The following is a 22,359-nucleotide window of genomic DNA, read 5'->3' as shown; positions in this document are numbered from 1 at the left end:
GCTTCACCTACTGAAGAAGGATGTCGAATGGTCGTGGGGTAAGAAACAGGAGGACGCCATGAAGGAGTTAAAGGAACGTCTCACACAAGCGCCGTGTCTAGGATATCCCGAAGGGGGTAAAAATTTCTATCTAGAGACAGGGTTTACGCAGGTAAGTATGAGTTCCGTTCTTTACCAGAAACGTGATGATGTCAGTAAGGTGATTGCCTATGCCAGTAAAACTTTGTCCCCGGTTGAAGTAAAGTTCAGTGACTGTGAAAAAGCTCTATTGTCCACCGTGTGGGCATTACAGAATTTCCGCAGTTACATTCAGGGAGAGAGAATCATTGTTGAAACGGCACACCAGCCTTTACAGTATTTAAAGAGTGAACGTATCAAGGGAGAAAATGTGTCTAATAGCCGCATCACTGCTTGGACTTTGTCTTTGCAAGGGTGGCCTCTTGAAATTCGTTATAAACAGAACAAGGAAAGTCTGGTAGCCCAGGGCCTAGCCGAGCTCCATGATTGTTCCGCAACTACGCCTGCTATGGAGGCCCCGGACACTGACTTTCTGGAAGAACAACTGTTCTCTCCCTACAAGGTTTATGATGAAGAATACTGTAAACAGCTGCCGTGTGTATATGTGGATGGTTGTGCTTTTCATCACAAGGATGGGGAACAGCTCCAACTAGTGGCAGGTATTGGAATCGTTTGGACCCAAGGTGTCACCCCAATTTCTGTGGGATACAAACTTGGACCAAAAAGCAGTCAAGTTGCTGAACTTACTGCAATCCTTAGAGCAGTTGAGATGGCTATAGAGTTCAACATTAAAGAGTGTGCCATCATAACCGATTCCAATTATGTCAGGAATAGTTTTGTGGAATATTTTCCTAGGTGGAAGCGAAACAACATGAACAAGAGTAATCACAAACCCGTGAAACATGGTAAGCTCTTTTGTCACATCGATGAACTGGTAAGGTCCAATGATCTCACCCTGCACTTCAAGAAGACCAAAGGCCACTCCAAGGTTCTAGGTGCCAAAAAGAAGGGAATGATCTGGCCAATTCTTTAGCCAAGGAAGGGGCAATCACCGGTGAACTGTTAGACATTGACCAATTTTTAGGTACCGTACAGGTTGAAGCTGTCACCAGGCAACAGGCCAGAACAGCTGGTGATCCAAATACATTACAGTGGAGTCACGATTCTCCTAGTGAGGATTTAATTACCGCCCAAAAAGAAGACCCAATAATTGGCTTGTTTTATAGTCATATAGAAGATCCCAACCAAAATCCCATAAATAAGGAAGTATGTAGTGGGAAGGAGGATTTATGTATCTTAATGAAATCCAAATCCCAATTCTCTTTGTACCAGGGATTGTTGATACGAACCTCAAAGGGTGGCGTACAACAATGGGTCGTCCCACTTAAATTTAGAGGTTTGATGCTACAGCATGCCCATGATGCTCCCACTTCCGGTCATCGTGGAGAGAAGATCACGTATGAGATCCTGCGGGATTATGCCTACTGGCCTCATATGTTACATGATGTGAAGGAGTACTGCCAAGGTTGCCTAATATGTTCCCAATTTCAACCTACCAAGCCAACTCACAGAGCACCTCTCCAGAAAAGGGGGATATGTATGCCTTGGTCAGACCTTCAAATGGATTTTATTGGGCCCGTAACAAAATCTTCACGAGGAAATCGGTATATGTTAACAGTTACATGTTTATTCACCAAGTATGTCAAATGTATACCAGCACCAAATAATAGCTCCGAGACGTGCTGCATTGCTAATAAATCATGTATTTTCACGTTTTGGTCTCCCACAGAGGATAGAGTCTAATAGAGGATCGCACTTCACTAGCGAAGTGATGGCCAAATTGTGGAAAATTTTGGGGGTTAAAAGGAAATTGCATATCGCCTATCGGCCAGCCTCTAGTGGTGGTGTAGAACGATACAATCAGACCATCGTTAACATCCTTAAGAAATTTGTTAAGGAAACAGGCAAAGATTGGGATGTCAAACTCCCGCTGGTCCTGATGGCGTTGAGGGCTACTCCGAATACAGTTACAAAAATGTCATCCTTTGAACTGATGACAGGTAGACGGATGGTACTGTCCCAGCACTTATTGTATCGCACTACAGATCAAAATTTGATCAATGCTACCACCACACACCAGTACATAGAGGATTTACGTAAACATTTGCAATATGCTTTTGCCTTTGCCCAGCGAAATTTGGAAAGAGCTGCAGCTAGTGCTAAGACATACTATGATCTCAAAACCTCCAAGAAGGAATATGAGATTGGTGACAAGGTCTATCTATACAACTTTGCAAGAGACCAGATCAAGGAACGGAAATTCCTTCCATCTTGGAAAGGTCCGTTCTCTATCATTGATAAAATCTCTCCGGTCGCATATAAATTGCAGGTTACCCGGTATGGTGAAATCAGTGATAGATGGGTGCACATCAATCAATTACGTGCTTGCCATCCGAAGTCTCAATTGCAGTTGTTGGAAGACTAAACCCACCAATTCCTATCTGGAGATATTGAGATCATTATTAAATTTCCTTGGAACATTATTATTCATCTTTTGCCTTACAGGATCCAGTAACATAATTGTATATATCCAATACTTAAACTGTTTATTTTAATAATTTAGAAATGAAGGCCCAGACGATGACCAGACCGGTGATCGGAGGTGTCAATGACCAGACCCTAGAAGGAAGCTATAATGTCCTGTGGGAAAGACCAGATGCCAGAGATCGATCCGGAGACGATAACCTGATGTCCCAGGCCACCAAGGGCCAGTCCAGAGGAAAAGACCCGCCTAGGAGACCGTCTAAGAGACCTGTCGTGCGGAGGACCCCATGGGCCCCAAGGTGGATGTGCCAGGCCGGCCTCATCGCAAAACCAGGATCGTCATCAGAAGTGTCCGTCTGAGAACGCCGAGTCAAGTTGAGGACCAAACCAGCATCACCGCTGCCATTTTTTCTAAAAAAAAAAAAAAAAAATTCTTTATTTCATTCACCCCATATGAGAAGATGAACGGTCACCCTAGTCAAAAGTCCCACTCATGGTTTGCAATACAGACACCCATCTATACGTGCCTGTACCCCAAAAAAGGGGGATTTTGTAGTGACTTTTGAAATTATGTATCAAAAACATGACTTTATTTCAACAACAACCCAACCTAGCCGCCCGTTAAGGGTTAACTCTTTTTGGTTGAAAATTCAAAGGACCCTCCAACTCAGACATGCAAATAATGGGTGAAGTGAGCTTTTTCCAAGACAATAGACTGTTTGACTATCCACAGGTGGTTTAAGACTAGGATTATAAAAAGTTTAAATTGGAGACTATGAGAATAGCTAAAGTGTGGATATGTCAACAAATACTGTTTATATATTGGGGTTGAGTGGAAGACGTCTACAAAAGTTAAACAGACAGTCAAATAGGACTTCAACCTTCAAACATTAAGTCATAACAAGTGAACAATAATGAGATGGGAACTCAACTGGTTGAATGTTTACCCAAAACCTTGCAGGGTGTGATGAACCAACAAACCTCTGGAACTGTCACAATATGCTATTATCCACTAAGGTTGAAAGTATAAATGGCTGTTTACCCTGACTCCAACACAATAGACAGGTAAACAGAGGGTCTTTTCTCCTCATGGGAATGTTGGTTCTAAAACAAAAAGGTTAAATTCAGGACATATAAGGCTAAGAACTGGATATATCTATCCACAGAGATATTACCAAAAAGCATATTATCAATGGATGTTATAAAGAATATGTTTCACACACCACAAAATATTCAGCAGAATGGGGATTGTATATCACTAACTTGAGTATTGAGATGAGGAAAAGTAAGATATATTGTGAATTAGCATCAGTTGTATGTCTTATCAGGAAACAAATGCTTTCACACAAGTTGTATCTCAGAGAGATGAATAACCGAATATACACATATATTCCATGGTTCCTATTTAGAACATTATAGCTATGATCACTTATATATCTGGATAAGACGTATATTTAATACCTGAAATCACCTTGAGTTCCACCCGAGGTATGAGTCATCATCAATACTCAAATTGTTCTATGAGCCCTGACTGCCACTTAGTGGACAGGTGAGAGATAGCTTAAATACATACATTTCTCAACCAGCCAATCAAAAAGCCTGGTGGGAGGGTCTCTTAGAACAATAGTTTAGATGGTATAAAAACCCATGCACCTGATTTAAAAAAAAAAAAAACCTCATTGAAAAAAAACCTCACTGAAGAACCTCACTGAAAAACAGCAAAGAGAGACAAGCTGAAGGAAATCTGACGAGGCTGAAATCCATCTGAAGAGCTACTGATTAACTCTTTTCAAACTTCTAAAAACTTTACTAAATTTCTAAATCTCTGTACTTCTAACTTCCTACATTTTCCTACACTATTGAACTACATCTCACTTCCCCCTGTGGTCATCCCTGAAGGCATACCATTGCCAGCTGAATCCATTGGGGAAGTTTCATAGTCTGAATTCCGGGTGTGGTGAGACTGTCCATTTAATTTTGCATTGTATATTTTCTCTGTTGTGTAGAGTAATAAGAATTACCTTAGAGTGATAACAACTGTATTGGGTGGTTATATATATAGAGGGATTCCGTATTACTGTTAGATATTGTTGGTGTCATATTACAAATTTTTCATATTTCATAAATTATTAAATATTAATAATTAGAGTATAATTTATCAGGGAATATCTTCTTCCATTGCTATGGCCACGTAATGAGAGAAAATAACCTCTGAAATACTCTAAAATTATTAGTTATTACTAGATTTAATCTTTAATAATCATTATCATCTAGAAGATTGTTATATTGACTGAAGGTCTTGTCCCCACTAAGAATCTCTGGAACCTTCAAGCTCCAGGTCCCAACCCGGACCTACTAAATCCATTGACAACCTAGAACACAGTTTTCTCTGCTCACTAAATACATGTTGGAGATTCTCAAAAAGCAGCCAGGAGGACCCTGTGTCATCGTCACAGTGGCAGGACTTCACACTTCCACACCTCCATCAGACTTCCAAGTGTTTGTGAGAGCTTCTGCTAGAACATTGACTCCATTTTTATTCTACTCCTGCCATCAATGGTGGACCCGGTCCCACACTTCATCCATTTCTTTGGGGACCTCTGATCTACCTATAAACGGTTTCTTCCATGATGAAAAATCAGCCATGGAGTATATCTGAGGTGTATATCAGGGTGTGCTTCTTCCCCACATGAGAGCTGGGATGTCCAGCAACATTCATCTAGAAGACATTTCCTGCACTCAAGGCACTAATACACCTCCAGGGCTGTGAGAGACCCCTGATGTACAGGAAGACAGGACTTCAGTGAGGAACAATTCCCTCACTCAGGACAGGAAAGTGTCTTATTCCTCGTGTGAGATCTCAGATGTGTGGAAAGATGGGACTTCACTAAAAAACATTTCCCGCACTCAGAACAGGAATACGGCTTCTCCCCCGTGTGAGATCTTCGATGTGTGTAAAGAGTGGACTTATTTGAAAAACATTTCCCGCACTCAGGACAGGCAAAAGGCTTCTCCCCTGTGTGAGATCTCTGATGTTTGTGCAGATTGGACTTCTCTGAAAAACATTTCCTGCACACAGCACAGGAATACGGCTTCTCCCCTGTGTGAGATCTCTGATGACTGGAAAGACGGTATTTCTCTGAAAAACATTTCCCGCACTCAGGACAGGAGTATGGCTTTTCCCCTGTGTGAGATCTCTGATGTTTGTGCAGACTAGACTTCTGTGAAAAACATTTCCCGCATGCAGCACAGGAATATGGCTTCTCCCCCGTGTGAGATCTCTGATGTTTCTGCAGACTGAACGTCTGTGAAAAACTTTTTCCGCACTCCGGACAAAAATATGGCTTCTCCCCAGTGTGAGATCTTAGATGTCTGACAAGTTTTGATTTTTCTACAAAACATTTCCCGCACTCAGAACAAGAGTACGGCTTCTCCCCCGTGTGAGATCTTTCATGGACATTAACTTTGTATTTAGAATGGAAACCCTTCCCGCACTCAGTACAGGAGAAGCTCTTCCCTGTTGGAAGGCCGGTCCGGTCCCGCACAGTCTGAGGTTCCTCAGGATACGAGGAATCCGATGGTCCATCTACACTGGGTGGTGCCGGATGGACATTGGAGGGAGCCGGGTTTTCTCCTGGACTATGCTGTGTGATGTCCTCATCTTCTACTTTCCAGTCTGGAGACAAAGTGAGACAATCCTCGGAGGTTTTCCTCATCTCCCGGCCATGGACTAAAATACAAAGACAAAGAGGATTACTAGACAGGAGCTGATTGGTTCCCCCAAACCAGGACTCCGCCCACATCAGGCAGCTTGGTCTCTGAGGAGCTTACAATTCCACCCTCAAGGGAACTAGGAAATGGCTCCTCTGATCTCCTACCAGGTCATTTCTTTATTCATGGACCTTAGTCAGAGAGTGAGGAAACAACCAGAACTGTCTTTTATAGGAGGGACAGTGATGAGGGGATTATAGGACGAGGGTCCCCACCCCCTCTATCACTCATCGCCATCTTCCCAACACAAGAAGTACTGCACTTCCTTATTTAGTCCATGATTTAGTCATGAAGAACAGCGGGGCTGAGCCCCACCAGAGGTCAGAGAGTGAGGATGGGGGGAGAACAACCAAGATGAAGACTGGACTGATCCTGAAGACCACCATCATTAGGGTATTGACTCCTCCCTCATTATCACTTTCTGTTTAAGGGTCCAAAGTTGGAGGATGTTATCACATTATTATCACCATGTAAAAGTCTGTGCTCCAATCACATCATCCGATATAAAATGTCCAGCTGGGAGGAAATGGGTGGAAAAGAAGTAAGGCCGATGTAATGTACAACTTATCATACGGAATACAAAAGTTAGGACTATACAGTATTAGTTTTCTTCTATATTTATCTGGTGATCTAGCCAGTAAATCTGCTGTTTTATAAAGACCATTTACCACTGACAGGGGGCTTACAATGATCAGCTTTTATTTATTCATGACAAACTTTTATCCCAAAAGGAAAAAACTGTTTGATGAAACTGATTATGAAGTGTGAGCTGGAGTTTGGCTTCAATTAGTTACTGTTTTTATATCTGCTAGTACATCTAACACTCCCCTCCCCCCAGACTGACCATGCTGCAATCTCCAGAGTTGGGGCGCTCTAATACAGAAGGTGTGTTACTGGCCAGATCACCAGGTGAAAACAGGGAAAAAAGCCAAAGAAAAGGAATGCAGCCGCCACACCCAATGATTGGTAAGCTGCAATATGGGACATTTGTGGTCTAATATCCCTTTAGTTTGGTTGGTGAAATCTCATCCTATGTCCAGTGATAGCAGTGACATCTACTGGCCACAGTGAGACATCACAGGACAACCTAAACTTAGGGAGAAACCAAGTGAAGAACTATACAATCAGCCTGAGCCAAGTACAGCCCAGCCACAAACTAAACCCACATAGTACCTCTATTCAGGACAAGGGGGGCGACACTAATAAATAGTGTAAGGATCACATCAAATTGGTGTTTAGTAATCAGAGATCACTTACAGGGGTTGTAACCCTCAGACATGGAATATGAACAAAGCATATCCCTCTACAGTGTGTACTTGTCTCAGTCCAGAGCACTAAGTGTCATTTCTGTCTGCTGTCTCCTTCCTCTGCGATCAGCAGTTGAGTCACTTCTGACAAGTCTTCCTGACACCAGGAGAAAAAAAGATGACAAGGGAGGGAGTTCCAGCACACAGCCTGTGATTGACAGCCTCAGCTCTGTTCCTGTGTGAAGGAAGTGTGTCCCTTCCCATCAATCATCTCTCAGAGCTCACTTCACTGAGCTGTGAAGAGAGTGACTTCAGGTCTCTGCCCCCTTTTTTCTGACTGCTCAGACAACCTGTATAAATTCTGGACTTTGAACAAATATAGAGAAATGAGTGCTATAGATAAACAGGTACAACGTATGTAGGAGGATTTGTTTTATCTCTGTGTATCACCTGAGACCAGTCATTGCACTGGGTATATGGAGGGATTATAACCACTTTAAATGTTTACTGTAGACAAGTTGCAGAGATCCCACACCGCTGCCTCCCATCTCCTGAGACTGCACTCAGTGACTTGGGTCTGAGACACTACAGACATATCCCTCCACCCGGCACAGCCAGCAGACCACAGAGCAAGGAACCCTGGGAGAATTGTTCTGTCAGAGATCTTACTAGACCCGGACATGGGGCAGGAGGCCCAAATTACATGACCCAAGTACCTAGGTCTAGTAATGCTCATGAATCAGCATTTTGCTGCCAGCTGAACCCCAGAACCTCCATAAATCCAGTCTAGATACATAAATTGTGTCTGCAGCACAGAGAAGGAAGATTATCCGAGAGAAATCCAGGAATACAGGACGGGGAACACAGCTCAGGAAAGTGACCAGGGGATTACAGGCTGATATCACCCAGTCCCCGCCCTACTCTGGACCAATCAGTGAGCAGTATGGGTGGAGGAATGGATTTAGTGTTCATGACCCACCTGTGCTGATCTCTGTAGGAGTGTCCTCCTCTATAAATGTCCCCGTTATTCCATCCTCCTCCATAGACTGCTGATCATCCCTCACATACGCCTCTTCTTCTTCTGCTTTCACCTCAAATTCTATATCGATTGGATCTCCACTCTAAATCAAGGAAATGAGAGAAAATATCATCTAAAAAATCCACACATGACCCATACAAGTCCATGTTCTAGATGCTCCATCTCACAACCTTGTAATAGTGAGGGATGGTGTGACCTTCCTGTGTGGAATCCCGGGAATACAGAGGACGGGGACATCTCTCTGGTGGGTTCCTGGTATTAGGTGGCTCCATCATATCCTTGTGTCCTTCTGAAAACTCCTCCATCACTCCATACTCCTCATCCTCCTCTTTATACTCTTCTTTAACATCAATATTATCATCCCCGAGGATTCCACTCTGAAAGATATAATAAAACATTCATTGTAACAAACATGCTGTGTATAAATCACAACTACCAATAATTGTCATCATCTACCTGATGATGGTGAGGGATGGTGTGACCTTCCTGTGTGGAATCCCGGGAATACAGAGGACGGGGACATCTCTCTGGTGGGTTCCCATGACTGGATCCATCTGTAGGAAACACACACACTGACTGAATCCATTGTTTCTATGTGTTTATCAGATGATGGGGGATCTAGGTGGATCCTCCGTACTGCTCTCTCCTTTACAATAAAGTCTCCTCTTACCCGGTGATGTGAGGGGCGGCTGATTGTCCATCATGACGTCCTTGTAGAGATCCTTGTGTCCTTCTAAATACTCCCACTCCTCCATGGAGAAATAGACAGTGACACCCTGACACCTTATAGGAACCTGACACACACAATGATACAGTCACCATCCAGACACATCCCTTGTCTGTTACTGGAGAATGTCCCAGAATTCCCGGCACCGCTCACCTCTCCTGTCAGCAGCTCCATCATCTTCTTGGTGACTTCTAGAATCTTCTGCATGTTGTGTCTCTCAGGGTTTACGGAGTCACATGGAGGCACTGTGATGGTCATATGATCACCTGACTTCAGAAGAGGAAATCTCTGTATTGAGGAACCAATAGGAATATCATGTTAGAATCCCAGAATCCTCCTCACCTCTCTGGTCAGGTCTGTGTGATGTCATGTGACCTCCCAGAATCCTCCTCACCCCTCCGGTCAGGTCTGTTTGTAGGAATCGTGCACACAGAGACGGACACGGCCCTCCGTTTTGTTAAGAATTTTCTATGTTATACAATTTCTAACTCCCAAAGCAGGCTACCCCCTCCATCTTGTAGATCTCTCACCCCCCTCCCGTGCTGTGGGGTGACATGTGGCCTGAGTGATGAGAAGGGTCACAGGCGGCCAAAGCACAGCAGGAAGCTCCGAGCTATAAAACCTCATGAGCTGGGTGCATAGCTGTCTATTAACTGTGCAATCTGGCACATAGTAAAAGTATAAACCGAGTCCCTCACTGAACTTCAAAAGACCTTCCAAGGGGTCGTAAACACAGACTTACTTTTAAAAACTCACTTTACATATAAGTTGATATGTTCACGTAGGACATAACTACCTAAACATGGAGCCTATATGCGGAAGGCTCAGATTGAGACCATTCTCCTGGTATGTGACACCCCTTAGCTGACATACAGAGAAAAGCAGAAAAGTATATCTCTTGAACCATTTAAGTGCATATTTCATGTTTCATCTCTAACCATTCTGCAGATGTGGCTGAGTATTAATATACTAGTGACCAGGCCGGCAAATGTACCTAGGAAATGTTATGAGCCAAAATATAAGCTAGGAGAGATTCTGGTTGTAACTTAGGTCTCCACCCAACACCCCTCCCCAAAAGGAGACCATTGGTTACTACTCCAAAGAGACACCCTGCTGGGATTTTCTAGAAAAAGGCTGTTATGCTTGGAGTGTGGATGAGAGAAGAGAATAGTCTCCTGCTTTTAACATCGAGACTAGCAGTAGAGCCAAGAAATTGGCTTATGAGACTTGAAACTGCATAACCCAAGGCTTTTTGGCTAGTACTTATCTACCTAAACTTCTGTTATCTCTTTGCTGTGTTATTGCTCTCTATATATTTATATATATATTGGTTACATCTTTTTTCTGTAAATATTTTTATTGCACCCTTTTGACCTTTTAGTAATAAATCTTACTTTCTGAAACTGTTGAACTGTTTCTAAAGCTCTTTAATGCAACTTAAGAATTCCTGCCGCTGAAGAGCGGTACTGTGTGTTTAACCCTCTGTATAACCTGTCTGCAGTGACAGTGGTATACAGATGATTATTTCAACCACCCTAGTGTTATTGCTGATATTGCCGAGTTTCCTCTTTCTCTGTACAAAAAGGAGGTGGTGGCAATGTGAAGGGTTAATTGCGTAATTAACCTGACCCAGTAACAATCGTGCTCAGGTTGCCGGTACATAGATTTGTGGTCCAGTCAGCTGGAAAATCATTGTGCAGGGTGCAGCTGGGCGTGGCATTGTTACGCACCTGACATCGCGGTTTTAGATTGGCTAGTCCTTCGGTCACGAGTCTGGTGAGAGGGGCAGAGATTTGATATCGCAATTGTCACACTGTGTATTATTAATAGACATAAGAGTGCTGTCATGTGACCCCCCAGAATCCTCCTCACCTCTCCGGTCAGGTCTGTGTTTTATTAATAGAGCTGAGAGTGATGTCATGTGACTTCCCAGAATCCTCATCACCTCTCCGGTCAGGTCTGTGTTTTATTAATAGAGATGAGAGTGTTGTCATGTGACTTCCCAGAATCCTCCTCACCTCTCCAGTCAGGTCTGTGTTTTATTAATAGAAATGTGAGTGATGTCATGTGACTTCCCAGAATTCTCCTCACCTCTCCAGTCAGGTCTGTTTTCTTAAAAAAGTTGAGAGTGATGTCATGTGACCTCCCAAAATCCTCCTCACCTCTCCGGTCAGGTCTGTGTTTTATTAATAGAAATGTGAGTGATGTCATGTGACTTCCCAGAATTCTCCTCACCTCTCCAGTCAGGTCTGTTTTCTTAAAAAAGTTGAGAGTGATGTCATGTGACCTCCCAAAATCCTCCTCACCTCTCCGGTCAGGTCTGTGTTTTATTAATAGAGATGAGAGTGATGTCATGTGACCTCCCAGAATCCTCCTCACCTCTCTGGTCAGGTCTGTGTTTTATTAATAGAGATGAGAGTGATGTCATGTGACCTCCCAGAATCCTCCTCACCTCTCTGGTCAGGTCTGTGTTATATTAATAGAGATAAGAGCGATGTCATGTGACCTCCCAGAATCCTCCTCACCTCTCCGGTCAGGTCTGTGTTTATTAATAGAGATGAGAGTGATGTCATGTGACCTCCCAGAATCCTCCTCACCTCTCCGGTCAGGTCTGTGTTTTATTAATAGAGATGAGAGTGATGTCATGTGACCTCCCAGAATCTTCCTCACCTCTCCGGTCAGGTCTGTGTTTTATTAATAGAGATAAGAGTGATGTCATGTGACCTCCCAGAATCCTCCTCACCTCTCCGGTCAGGTCTGTGTTTTATTAATAGAGATGAGAGTGATGTCATGTGACCTTCCAGAATCCTCCTCACCTCTCCGGTCAGCAGGTAGATGATCTCCAGGGTGAGGTTTAGTATCTTCTCAGTCATGTGACTCCGGTCCTCCTCCATCCTCATTGGTGCCATCATGTGATCTATACAGGTCTCCTTGTAGACGGATAACTTTGGGAAATGAAAGTAAGAATGATTTGGATGGTATTGGTCACACAATAATAGGATGTGGATGTGAGGGGGGAATAGGAGGGTTGCTGGACATTGAAGAACTACTCCCCCCATGGGAAGACAGTAGTCTGGACTGTTTAGCATTTGCTACATTTTGGAGGTCCCGGGACCTTCTTGACCTGTCAGATCAGAAATCCCCTTTTCTCTGTTGGGTTTGTTTGGTCTCTGAACTGGTTTTGATGAGTTTTAGATCTGCAGACAAGGAATGATAAATCTGATCCTTCCTATGACTTGTTTGCTCTGAGGCAGTGCTGTGAGGTCAATGTCGGCTCATCATGAGGTCCAGGAAGGGGAACTTGATGAATTTTGGCCGGAGTTGCTGGCTAATCAGGACAATTGGCAGAACTCCGGCTGCAAGGCTCCAATCTCCGGCAGCCTGCTGACTGACAGGAGTGATGTCACTGTCACTCTCTGCAGTAAGAGAAGAGATTGGATTGGGTAGCAGGAGGATGGTGCTGGTAGAGTAGAGAGCTGTCAGGAAGGAGCCTATTCTCTTCCCTCCAATGACAGCCTAGTGTGGGTAGAAGGAGGACAGCAGGAGGGTTTGAGTATCAAGTATATTGTAATATCCAGGACATTGTACAGAGTGGTGGTGGGTTCCTGGGGCTCTGAATTCCAGCACCGGGCACTGCCAGAGCCTGTGTCATGGGAAGGTATTGGAGTGTCTCCTGAAGATGTATAGCACTGACCTTTTAGTCAAAAATGCACCAAGAGTCCTCCTCTAAGAACAAGTGCCCACCAAGGGGTGAAGGATTGTCCTTCTGCATTCTATTTGGTATCTTGGAATACATTATTTGACCAGTGAGATGGTAAGAAGGTGAAGGTTGCCTTCCTTTTCTAGTAGAAGCTCTGTAAGGAGGTCTGGAAAGTAAGTGCTTACCTCCTTACCTCAGTGTCCCCCTAAGCCTGACAAACTTCTCTTTCCTCAGAGCCCTGCTCCCCACCAACCCTATCCTACCAGATTCCTTCAGCTACTCTACCCCCTCAAAACCCTTTAACTTCACTATCCTCTTTAATCTCCTAGACTGTAAGCTCGAAAGAGCAGGGCCCTCGAACCCCTTGTGTAGTGTATTGTTAGTGTCTTGTCTCATGTTATGTCCCCCCTGCTACTGTACAGCGCTGAGCATACCCTTTGGCGCTATATAAATACTGTATAATAATAATATCCCCTCAGGGGCCCCAAAGTCTCCCATCCTCAGTAACCTCTGAGAGACCCCTCAGCTCCTCTACTTCCCTCAGACTCCTCAGTATTTCCCTCCCTCTGACACCAATGATGGAACATATTCTTCATGGCAGGCTGGGGAATGTTTTCTTCCTCCTGAGCAGCAATGTAAGGGGCTCTATGCTCCATACTCCTGACCCCGGCACTCCATCATTGTGTTGGCTGCATAGTGTAATGATTGCCCATTGGCTGCCTGTGTAGTGTCATCATTGTCCTTTGTAGGCCATGTATGGTCAGGATGGTCCTTGTCTTGTCTATTTATTGTCAGTGCTGTTTGTTTAGAGGACCATATTACTAGAATTTATCTCCACAATGAGGAGAATGTTCCGGCCCCGGAAGTGGGGGAATGTTCTGCCCCTGAAGGGGTTCATCTGGGTTCCCACACTATATATGTGTGTATCATCATCTGCTGGAGATAAAAGACGTCACAGTGACTATGGAGGACGGACATGACTATGGAGGAAGAGGACGGACGTGACTATGGAGCAAGAGGACAGACATGACTATGGAGGTGAAGACGGACGTGACTATGGAGGAAGAGGACTGACATGACGGGGGTTACTTGGTGTAAATAGAACATAACATCTTGTTACCTCCTCTGCTGCCACTTACACCAATGTCTCCTCACCACTTTGTATGGTATAGAACTTCCTGTCTTTATTCCAGATGACTTCCTGTCTGTACCTGACATCACTTCCTGTCTGTGCCTGACATCACTTCCTGTCTGTTTTTTATAATAACTTCCTGTCTGGATAGAAGTGAGATCACCACCTTGTGGAGTTCAGAGGAACTGCAGCCCCGAGAAACATTAAAATAACCGTTCCTGTGGTTTCCATGAAAGATCAAAAATAACTAAAACAAATCTGAGAAAAAATAAATCTAGCTCTTATGCGACCAACTATTTATTTTCCAATATTTTTATTGAAATTTTTCAAGTTACAGAAAATGTAACAGACAAGTGTCATGTTATAAGGTATGAAATATCCCCAACAAACAGGCGGATGAATAAACAACAGACATCCCGCAGGGAAGCAGGAAATGTGTGCAATAATGACTGGAGACGTCACATAGAACATTCCCAGCATTAAGTCCACCTTGTACAGGGGAAGCAATAATAGGAGACATATGGATCACACAGAGCATTCATCATACACACCACACATAGTGCACAACACATACAACATGGAACTACACTAGCACCAGAACATGGGAAAATAAAAGAGACAGCAGAAAGGAAGAAAAGAGGGTAACAGTAATGAGAGGAGAGAGGGGAGGAGGAGAGGAGGAGGAGAGGAGGAGGAGAGGAGGGGAGGAGGAGAGGGGATGAGGAGGAGAGAGGAAGGGGGGGAGGAGAGGAGGAGGAGAGGAGGATTAGGAGGAGGAGGAAGAGAGGAGAGGGGAGGGGAGAGTGGAGGAGGAAGAGAGGAGAGGGGAGGGGAAGAGGCGGAGAGGAGAGGGGAAGGGGGGGAGGAGAGCCAAATCAGGAAGTACTAGGGCATGGAGATGTATGGAATCCATGGATCCCATGTTTTATCACATTGGTGATGTATCTAGGGGCAGTGTTGTGGATGGCTTTATAAGCTGTGGTTAGTATTTTGAATGTTATATGTTGGGTTAGTGGAAGCCAATGGAGGGATTGGCAGAGAGGGGCAGCAGTCTCTGACCGGTTGGTAAGGTGTATGAGTCTAGCAGCAGTTGCTGATCGGCTGGTAAGGTGTATGAGTCTAGCAGCAGTCACTGATCGGTTGGTAAGGTGTATGGGTCTAGCAGCAGTCTCTGATCGGTTGGTAAGGTGTATGAGTCTAGCAGCAGTCACTGATCGGTTGGTAAGGTGTATGAGTCTAGCAGCAGTCACTGATCGGTTGATAAGGTGTATGAGTCTAGCAGTGGTCGCTGATCGGTCGGTAAGGTGTATGAGTCTAGCAGCAGTCACTGATCGGTTGGTAAGGTGTATGAGTCTAGCAGCAGTTGCTGATCGGTTGGTAAGGTGTATGAGTCTAGCAGCAGTCACTGATCGGTTGATAAGGTGTATGAGTCTAGCAGTGGTCGCTGATCGGTCGGTAAGGTGTATGAGTCTAGCAGCAGTCACTGATCGGTCGGTTGGTAAGGTGTATGAGTCTAGCAGCAGTCGCTGATCGGTTGGCAAGGTGTATGAGTCTAGCAGCAGTCGCTGATCGGTTGGCAAGGTGTATGAGTCTAGCAGCAGTCGCTGATCGGTTGGCAAGGTGTATGAGTCTAGCAGCAGTCGCTGATCGGTTGGTAAGGTGTATGAGTCTAGCAGCAGTCACTGATCGGTTGGTAAGGTTTATGAGTCTAGCGGCAGTCGCTGATCAGTTGGTAAGGCGTATGAGTCTAGCAGTGGTCGATGATCGGTTGGTAAGGCGAATGAGTCTAGCAGCAGTCGCTGATCAGTTGGTAAGGTGTATGAGTCTAGCAGTGGTCGCTGATCGGTTGGTAAGGCGTATGACTCTAGCAGCAGTCACTGATCGGTTGGTAAGGTGTATGAGTCTAGCAGCAGTCGCTGATCGGTTGGTAAGGTGTAGGAGTCTAGCAGCAGTCGCTGATCGGTTGGTAAGGCGTATGAGTCTAGCGGCAGTCGCTGATCGGTTGGTAAGGTGGATGAGTTTAGCAGCAGTTGCTGATCAGTTGGTAAGGTGTATGAGTCTAGCAGTAGTCGCTGATTGGTTGGTAAGGTGTATGAGTCTAGCAGAAGTCACTGATCGGTTGGTAAGGTGTATGAGTCTAGCAGCAGTTGCTGATCAGTTGGTAAGGTGTATGAGTCTAGCAGTGGTCGATGATCGGTTGGTAAGGTGTATGAGTCTAGCAGCGGTCGCTGATCGGTTGGTAAGGCGTATGAGTCTAGCAGTAGTCGCTGATCAGTTGGTAAGGTGTATGAGTCTAGCGGCAGTCGCTGATCGGTTGGTAAGGTGTATGAGTCTAGCGGCAGTCGCTGATCGGTTGGTAAGGCGTATGAGTCTAGCGGCAGTCACTGATAGGTTGGTAAGGCGTATGAGTCTAGCGGCAGTCGCTGATCGGTTGGTAAGGCGTATGAGTCTAGCAGCAGTCACTGATCGATTGGTAAGGCGTATGAGTCTAGCAGCAGTCGCTGATCGGTTGGTAAGGCGTATGGGTCTAGCAGCAGTCTCTGATCGGTTGGTAAGGTGTATGAGTCTAGCAGCAGTCGCTGATCGGTTGGTAAGGTGTATGGGTCTAGCAGCAGTCGCTGATTGGTTTGTAAGGTATATGAGTCTAGCAGCAGTCGCTGATCGGTTGGTAAGGTGTATGAGTCTAGCAGCAGTCGCTGATCAGTTGGTAAGGTGTATGAGTCTAGCAGCAGTCGCTGATCGGTTGGTAAGGTGTATGAGTCTAGCAGCAGTCGCTGATCAGTTGGTAAGGTGTATGAGTCTAGCAGTAGTCGCTGATCGGTTGGTAAGGTGTATGAGTCTAGCAGAAGTCACTGATCGGTTGGTAAGGTGTACGAGTCTAGCAGCAGTTGCTGATCAGTTGGTAAGGTGTATGAGTCTAGCAGTGGTCGATGATCGGTTGGTAAGGCGAATGAGTCTAGCAGCAGTCACTGATCAGTTGGTAAGGTGTATGAGTCTAGCAGTGGTCGCTGATCGGTTGGTAAGGTGTATGAGTCTAGCGGCAGTCGCTGATCGGTTGGTAAGGTGTATGAGTCTAGCAGCAGTCGCTGATCAGTTGGCAAGGTGTATGAGTCTAGCAGCAGTCGCTGATCGGTTGGCAAGGTGTATGAGTCTAGCAGCAGTCGCTGATCGGTTGGTAAGGTGTATGAGTCTAGCAGAGGTCACTGATCGGTTGGTAAGGTGTATGAGTCTAGCAGCAGTCACTGATCGGTTGGTAAGGTGTATGAGTCTAGCGGCAGTCGCTGATCAGTTGGTAAGGCGTTTGAGTCTAGCAGTGGTCGATGATCGGTTGGTAAGGCGAATGAGTCTAGCAGCAGTCGCTGATCAGTTGGTAAGGTGTATGAGTCTAGCAGTGGTCGCTGATCGGTTGGTAAGGTGTATGAGTCTAGCGGCAGTCGCTGATCGGTTGGTAAGGTGTATGAGTCTAGCAGCAGTCGCTGATCGGTTGGCAAGGTGTATGAGTCTAGCAGCAGTCGCTGATCGGTTGGCAAGGTGTATGAGTCTAGCGGCAGTCGCTGATCGGTTGGTAAGGTGTATGAGTCTAGCGGCAGTCGCTGATCGGTTGGTAAGGCGTATGAGTCTAGCGGCAGTCACTGATAGGTTGGTAAGGCGTATGAGTCTAGCAGCAGTCACTGATCGATTGGTAAGGCGTATGAGTCTAGCAGCAGTCGCTGATCGGTTGGTAAGGCGTATGGGTCTAGCAGCAGTCTCTGATCGGTTGGTAAGGCGTATGAGTCTAGCAGCAGTCGCTGATCGGTTGGTAAGGTGTATGGGTCTAGCAGCAGTCGCTGATCGGTTTGTAAGGTATATGAGTCTAGCAGCAGTCGCTGATCGGTTGGTAAGGTGTATGAGTCTAGCAGCAGTCGCTGATCAGTTGGTAAGGTGTATGAGTCTAGCAGCAGTCGCTGATTGGTTGGTAAGGTGTATGAGTCTAGCAGCAGTCGCTGATCAGTTGGTAAGGTGTATGAGTCTAGCAGTAGTCGCTGATCGGTTGGTAAGGTGTATGAGTCTAGCAGAAGTCACTGATCGGTTGGTAAGGTGTATGAGTCTAGCAGCAGTTGCTGATCAGTTGGTAAGGTGTATGAGTCTAGCAGTGGTCGATGATCGGTTGGTAAGGCGAATGAGTCTAGCAGCAGTCACTGATCAGTTGGTAAGGTGTATGAGTCTAGCAGTGGTCGCTGATCGGTTGGTAAGGTGTATGAGTCTAGCGGCAGTCGCTGATCGGTTGGTAAGGTGTATGAGTCTAGCAGCAGTCGCTGATTGGTTGGTAAGGTGTATGAGTCTAGCAGAAGTCACTGATCGGTTGGTAAGGTGTATGAGTCTAGCAGCAGTTGCTGATCAGTTGGTAAGGTGTATGAGTCTAGCAGTAGTCGATGATCAGTTGGTAAGGTGTATGAGTCTAGCAGTAGTCGCTGATCGGTTGGTAAGGTGTATGAGTCTAGCAGAAGTCACTGATCGGTTGGTAAGGTGTACGAGTCTAGCAGCAGTTGCTGATCAGTTGGTAAGGTGTATGAGTCTAGCAGTGGTCGATGATCGGTTGGTAAGGCGAATGAGTCTAGCAGCAGTCACTGATCAGTTGGTAAGGTGTATGAGTCTAGCAGTGGTCGCTGATCGGTTGGTAAGGTGTATGAGTCTAGCGGCAGTCGCTGATCGGTTGGTAAGGTGTATGAGTCTAGCAGCAGTCGCTGATCAGTTGGCAAGGTGTATGAGTCTAGCAGCAGTCGCTGATCGGTTGGCAAGGTGTATGAGTCTAGCAGCAGTCGCTGATCGGTTGGTAAGGTGTATGAGTCTAGCAGAGGTCACTGATCGGTTGGTAAGGTGTATGAGTCTAGCAGCAGTCACTGATCAGTTGGTAAGGTGTATGAGTCTAGCGGCAGTCGCTGATCAGTTGGTAAGGCGTTTGAGTCTAGCAGTGGTCGATGATCGGTTGGTAAGGCGAATGAGTCTAGCAGCAGTCGCTGATCAGTTGGTAAGGTGTATGAGTCTAGCAGTGGTCGCTGATCGGTTGGTAAGGTGTATGAGTCTAGCGGCAGTCGCTGATCGGTTGGTAAGGTGTATGAGTCTAGCAGCAGTCGCTGATCGGTTGGCAAGGTGTATGAGTCTAGCAGCAGTCGCTGATCGGTTGGCAAGGTGTATGAGTCTAGCGGCAGTCGCTGATCGGTTGGTAAGGTGTATGAGTCTAGCGGCAGTCGCTGATCGGTTGGTAAGGCGTATGAGTCTAGCGGCAGTCACTGATAGGTTGGTAAGGCGTATGAGTCTAGCAGCAGTCACTGATCGATTGGTAAGGCGTATGAGTCTAGCAGCAGTCGCTGATCGGTTGGTAAGGCGTATGGGTCTAGCAGCAGTCTCTGATCGGTTGGTAAGGCGTATGAGTCTAGCAGCAGTCGCTGATCGGTTGGTAAGGTGTATGGGTCTAGCAGCAGTCGCTGATCGGTTTGTAAGGTATATGAGTCTAGCAGCAGTCGCTGATCGGTTGGTAAGGTGTATGAGTCTAGCAGCAGTCGCTGATCAGTTGGTAAGGTGTATGAGTCTAGCAGCAGTCGCTGATCGGTTGGTAAGGTGTATGAGTCTAGCAGCAGTCGCTGATCAGTTGGTAAGGTGTATGAGTCTAGCAGTAGTCGCTGATCGGTTGGTAAGGTGTATGAGTCTAGCAGAAGTCACTGATCGGTTGGTAAGGTGTATGAGTCTAGCAGCAGTTGCTGATCAGTTGGTAAGGTGTATGAGTCTAGCAGTGGTCGATGATCGGTTGGTAAGGCGAATGAGTCTAGCAGCAGTCACTGATCAGTTGGTAAGGTGTATGAGTCTAGCAGTGGTCGCTGATCGGTTGGTAAGGTGTATGAGTCTAGCGGCAGTCGCTGATCGGTTGGTAAGGTGTATGAGTCTAGCAGCAGTCGCTGATTGGTTGGTAAGGTGTATGAGTCTAGCAGAAGTCACTGATCGGTTGGTAAGGTGTATGAGTCTAGCAGCAGTTGCTGATCAGTTGGTAAGGTGTATGAGTCTAGCAGTAGTCGATGATCAGTTGGTAAGGCGAATGAGTCTAGCAGCAGTCGCTGATCAGTTGGTAAGGTGTATGAGTCTAGCAGTGGTCGCTGATCGGTTGGTAAGGCGTATGAGTCTAGCAGCAGTCGCTGATCGGTTGGTAAGGTGTATGAGTGTAGCGGCAGTTGCTGATCGGTTGGTAAGGTGTATGAGTCTAGCAGTGGTCGATGATCGGTTGGTAAGGTGTAGGAGTCTAGCAGCAGTCGCTGATCGGTTGGTAAGGCGTATGAGTCTAGCGGCAGTCGCTGATCGGTTGGTAAGGTGGATGAGTTTAGCAGCAGTCGCTGATCGGTTGGTAAGGTGTATGAGTCTAGCAGCAGCATTCATCATAGACTGAAGGGGGGATAGCCTGTGTAACGGTAGACCAGTGAGGAGGGAGTTGCAGTAATCAAGGCGGGATATAACCAAGGCGTGGATAAGTTGTTTTGTTGTGTCATTGGTCAGGAAGGGGCAGATTTTGGAAATGTTCCGGAGGTTGAGGCATCAGGATTTAGCCAGTGAGTGGATGTGGGGCCCAAAGGAGAGGTCAGAGTCTAGGATTACACCTAGCACTCTGTCATGAGGGGAAGGACCAATGGTTGTGCTGTTGATCTTAGTGGTAAAGTCATGAGTGGGGGATCGGGGAGGAGGAAATATCACAGCTCGGTTTTGGAAAGATTGAGTTTAAGGTAGTGATGTGACATCCATGCTGATATGTTGCTTAGTAGATTTGTGATACGTGAGGAGATTGAGGGGGTGAGCTGGGGAGTGGAGAGATAGATCTGGGTGTCATCGGCATAGAGGTGGTATTGGAAGCCATGGGAGGTTATCAGTTGGCCCAGGGAGGTGGTATAGAGAGAGAAAAGGAGGGGCCCAAGAACAGAACCTTGGGGTACCCCAACAGAAAGAGGAAGAGGAGTGGAGGAGGAGGAGTTGTATGTGACACTGAACGTGCACTGAGAAAGGTAAGAGGAGAACTAGGAGAGAGCAGAGTCATGGAGGCCAATGGAGTGGAGTGTACTGAGGAGGAGCGGGTGGTTGACTGTGTCAAAGGCAGTGGAAAGGTCAAGGAGTATGAGTATGGAGTAGTGGCCATTGGTTGGGATGAGTATGAAGTAATGGCCATTGGTTGGTATGAGTATGGAGTAATGGCCATTGGTTGGGATGAGTATGGAGTAATGGCCATTGGTTGGGATGAGTATGGAGTAATGGCCATTGGTTGGTATGAGTATAGAGTAATGGCCATTGGTTGGGATGAGTATGGAGTAATGGCCGTTGGTTGGGGTGAGTATGGAGTAATGGCCATTGGTTAGGATGAGTATGGAGTAATGGCCATTGGTTAGGATGAGTATGGAGTAATGGCCATTGGTTAGGATGAGTATGGAGTAATGGCCATTGGTTAGGATGAGTATGGAGTAATGGCCATTGGTTGGTATGAGTATGGAGTAATGGCCATTGGTTGGGATGAGTATGGAGTAATGGTCGTTGGTTGGGGTGAGTATGGAGTAATGGCCATTGGTTAGGATGAGTATGGAGTAATGGCCATTGGTTGGGGTGAGTATGGAGTAATGGCCATTGGTTGGGGTGAGTATGGAGTAATGGCCATTGGTTAGGATGAGTATGGAGTAATGGCCGTTGGTTAGGATGAGTATGGAGTAATGGCCATTGGTTAGGATGAGTATGGAGTAATGGCCGTTGGTTAGGATGAGTATGGAGTAAAGGCCATTGGTTGGGATGAGTATGGAGTAATGGCCGTTGGTTGGGATGAGTATGGAGTAATGGCCATTGGTTAGGATGAGTATGGAGTAGTGGCCGTTGGTTTTAGCACTTAGTAGGTCATTAGTGAGTTTTAGTAGGGCAGTTTCTGTGGAATGTTGTGGGCGGAAGCCAGGCTGTCGGGGATCAAGAAGGTTGTTGTCGGTGAGGTAGCAGTTTATACATTTGTGAACAAGGCGCTCGAGAAGCTTGGAAGCAAATGGGAGCAGGGAAATGGGTCTTAAGTTATTCAAACAGGTGGGGTCCAGCGAGCGTTTTTTGAGGATGGGGGTAACCAGTGCATGTTTGATCGGGGAGGGAAAGGTGCCCATGGAGCGTGAGAGGTTGAAGATGTAGGTTAGAGAGTTT

The 22,359-nt window shown here is 46.0% G+C and overlaps 2 protein-coding genes across 2 annotated transcripts in view; one reads left to right on the top strand and one right to left on the bottom strand.

The window, feature by feature from the left end:
• The window catches only part of LOC149462523 (uncharacterized), a 199,003-nt gene that overhangs the window by 138,214 nt on the left and 38,430 nt on the right, over positions 1-22,359 (top strand). The window lies entirely within an intron of this gene.
• LOC149462524 (uncharacterized) lies at positions 3,568-6,292 on the bottom strand. The gene has a single exon (XM_089676802.1). It carries the CDS (start codon positions 6,276-6,278, stop codon positions 5,382-5,384), a length of 897 nt encoding a protein of 298 aa, XP_089532928.1. The 5' UTR covers positions 6,279-6,292; the 3' UTR covers positions 3,568-5,381.

Source organism: Staurois parvus, unplaced genomic scaffold, assembly GCF_062004578.1.
Source record: "Staurois parvus isolate SC_StPar_1 unplaced genomic scaffold, SC_StPar_1.0 ptg000174l, whole genome shotgun sequence".
NCBI lineage: Eukaryota > Metazoa > Chordata > Amphibia > Anura > Ranidae > Staurois > Staurois parvus.
This window is presented reverse-complemented; position numbering and strand designations above follow the sequence as displayed.

Coding starts and splice junctions, on each gene's coding strand:
- LOC149462524 (XM_089676802.1), bottom strand. CDS start 6,278: ATGAGGAAAACCTCCGAGGATTGTCTCACTTTGTCTCCAGACTGGAAA.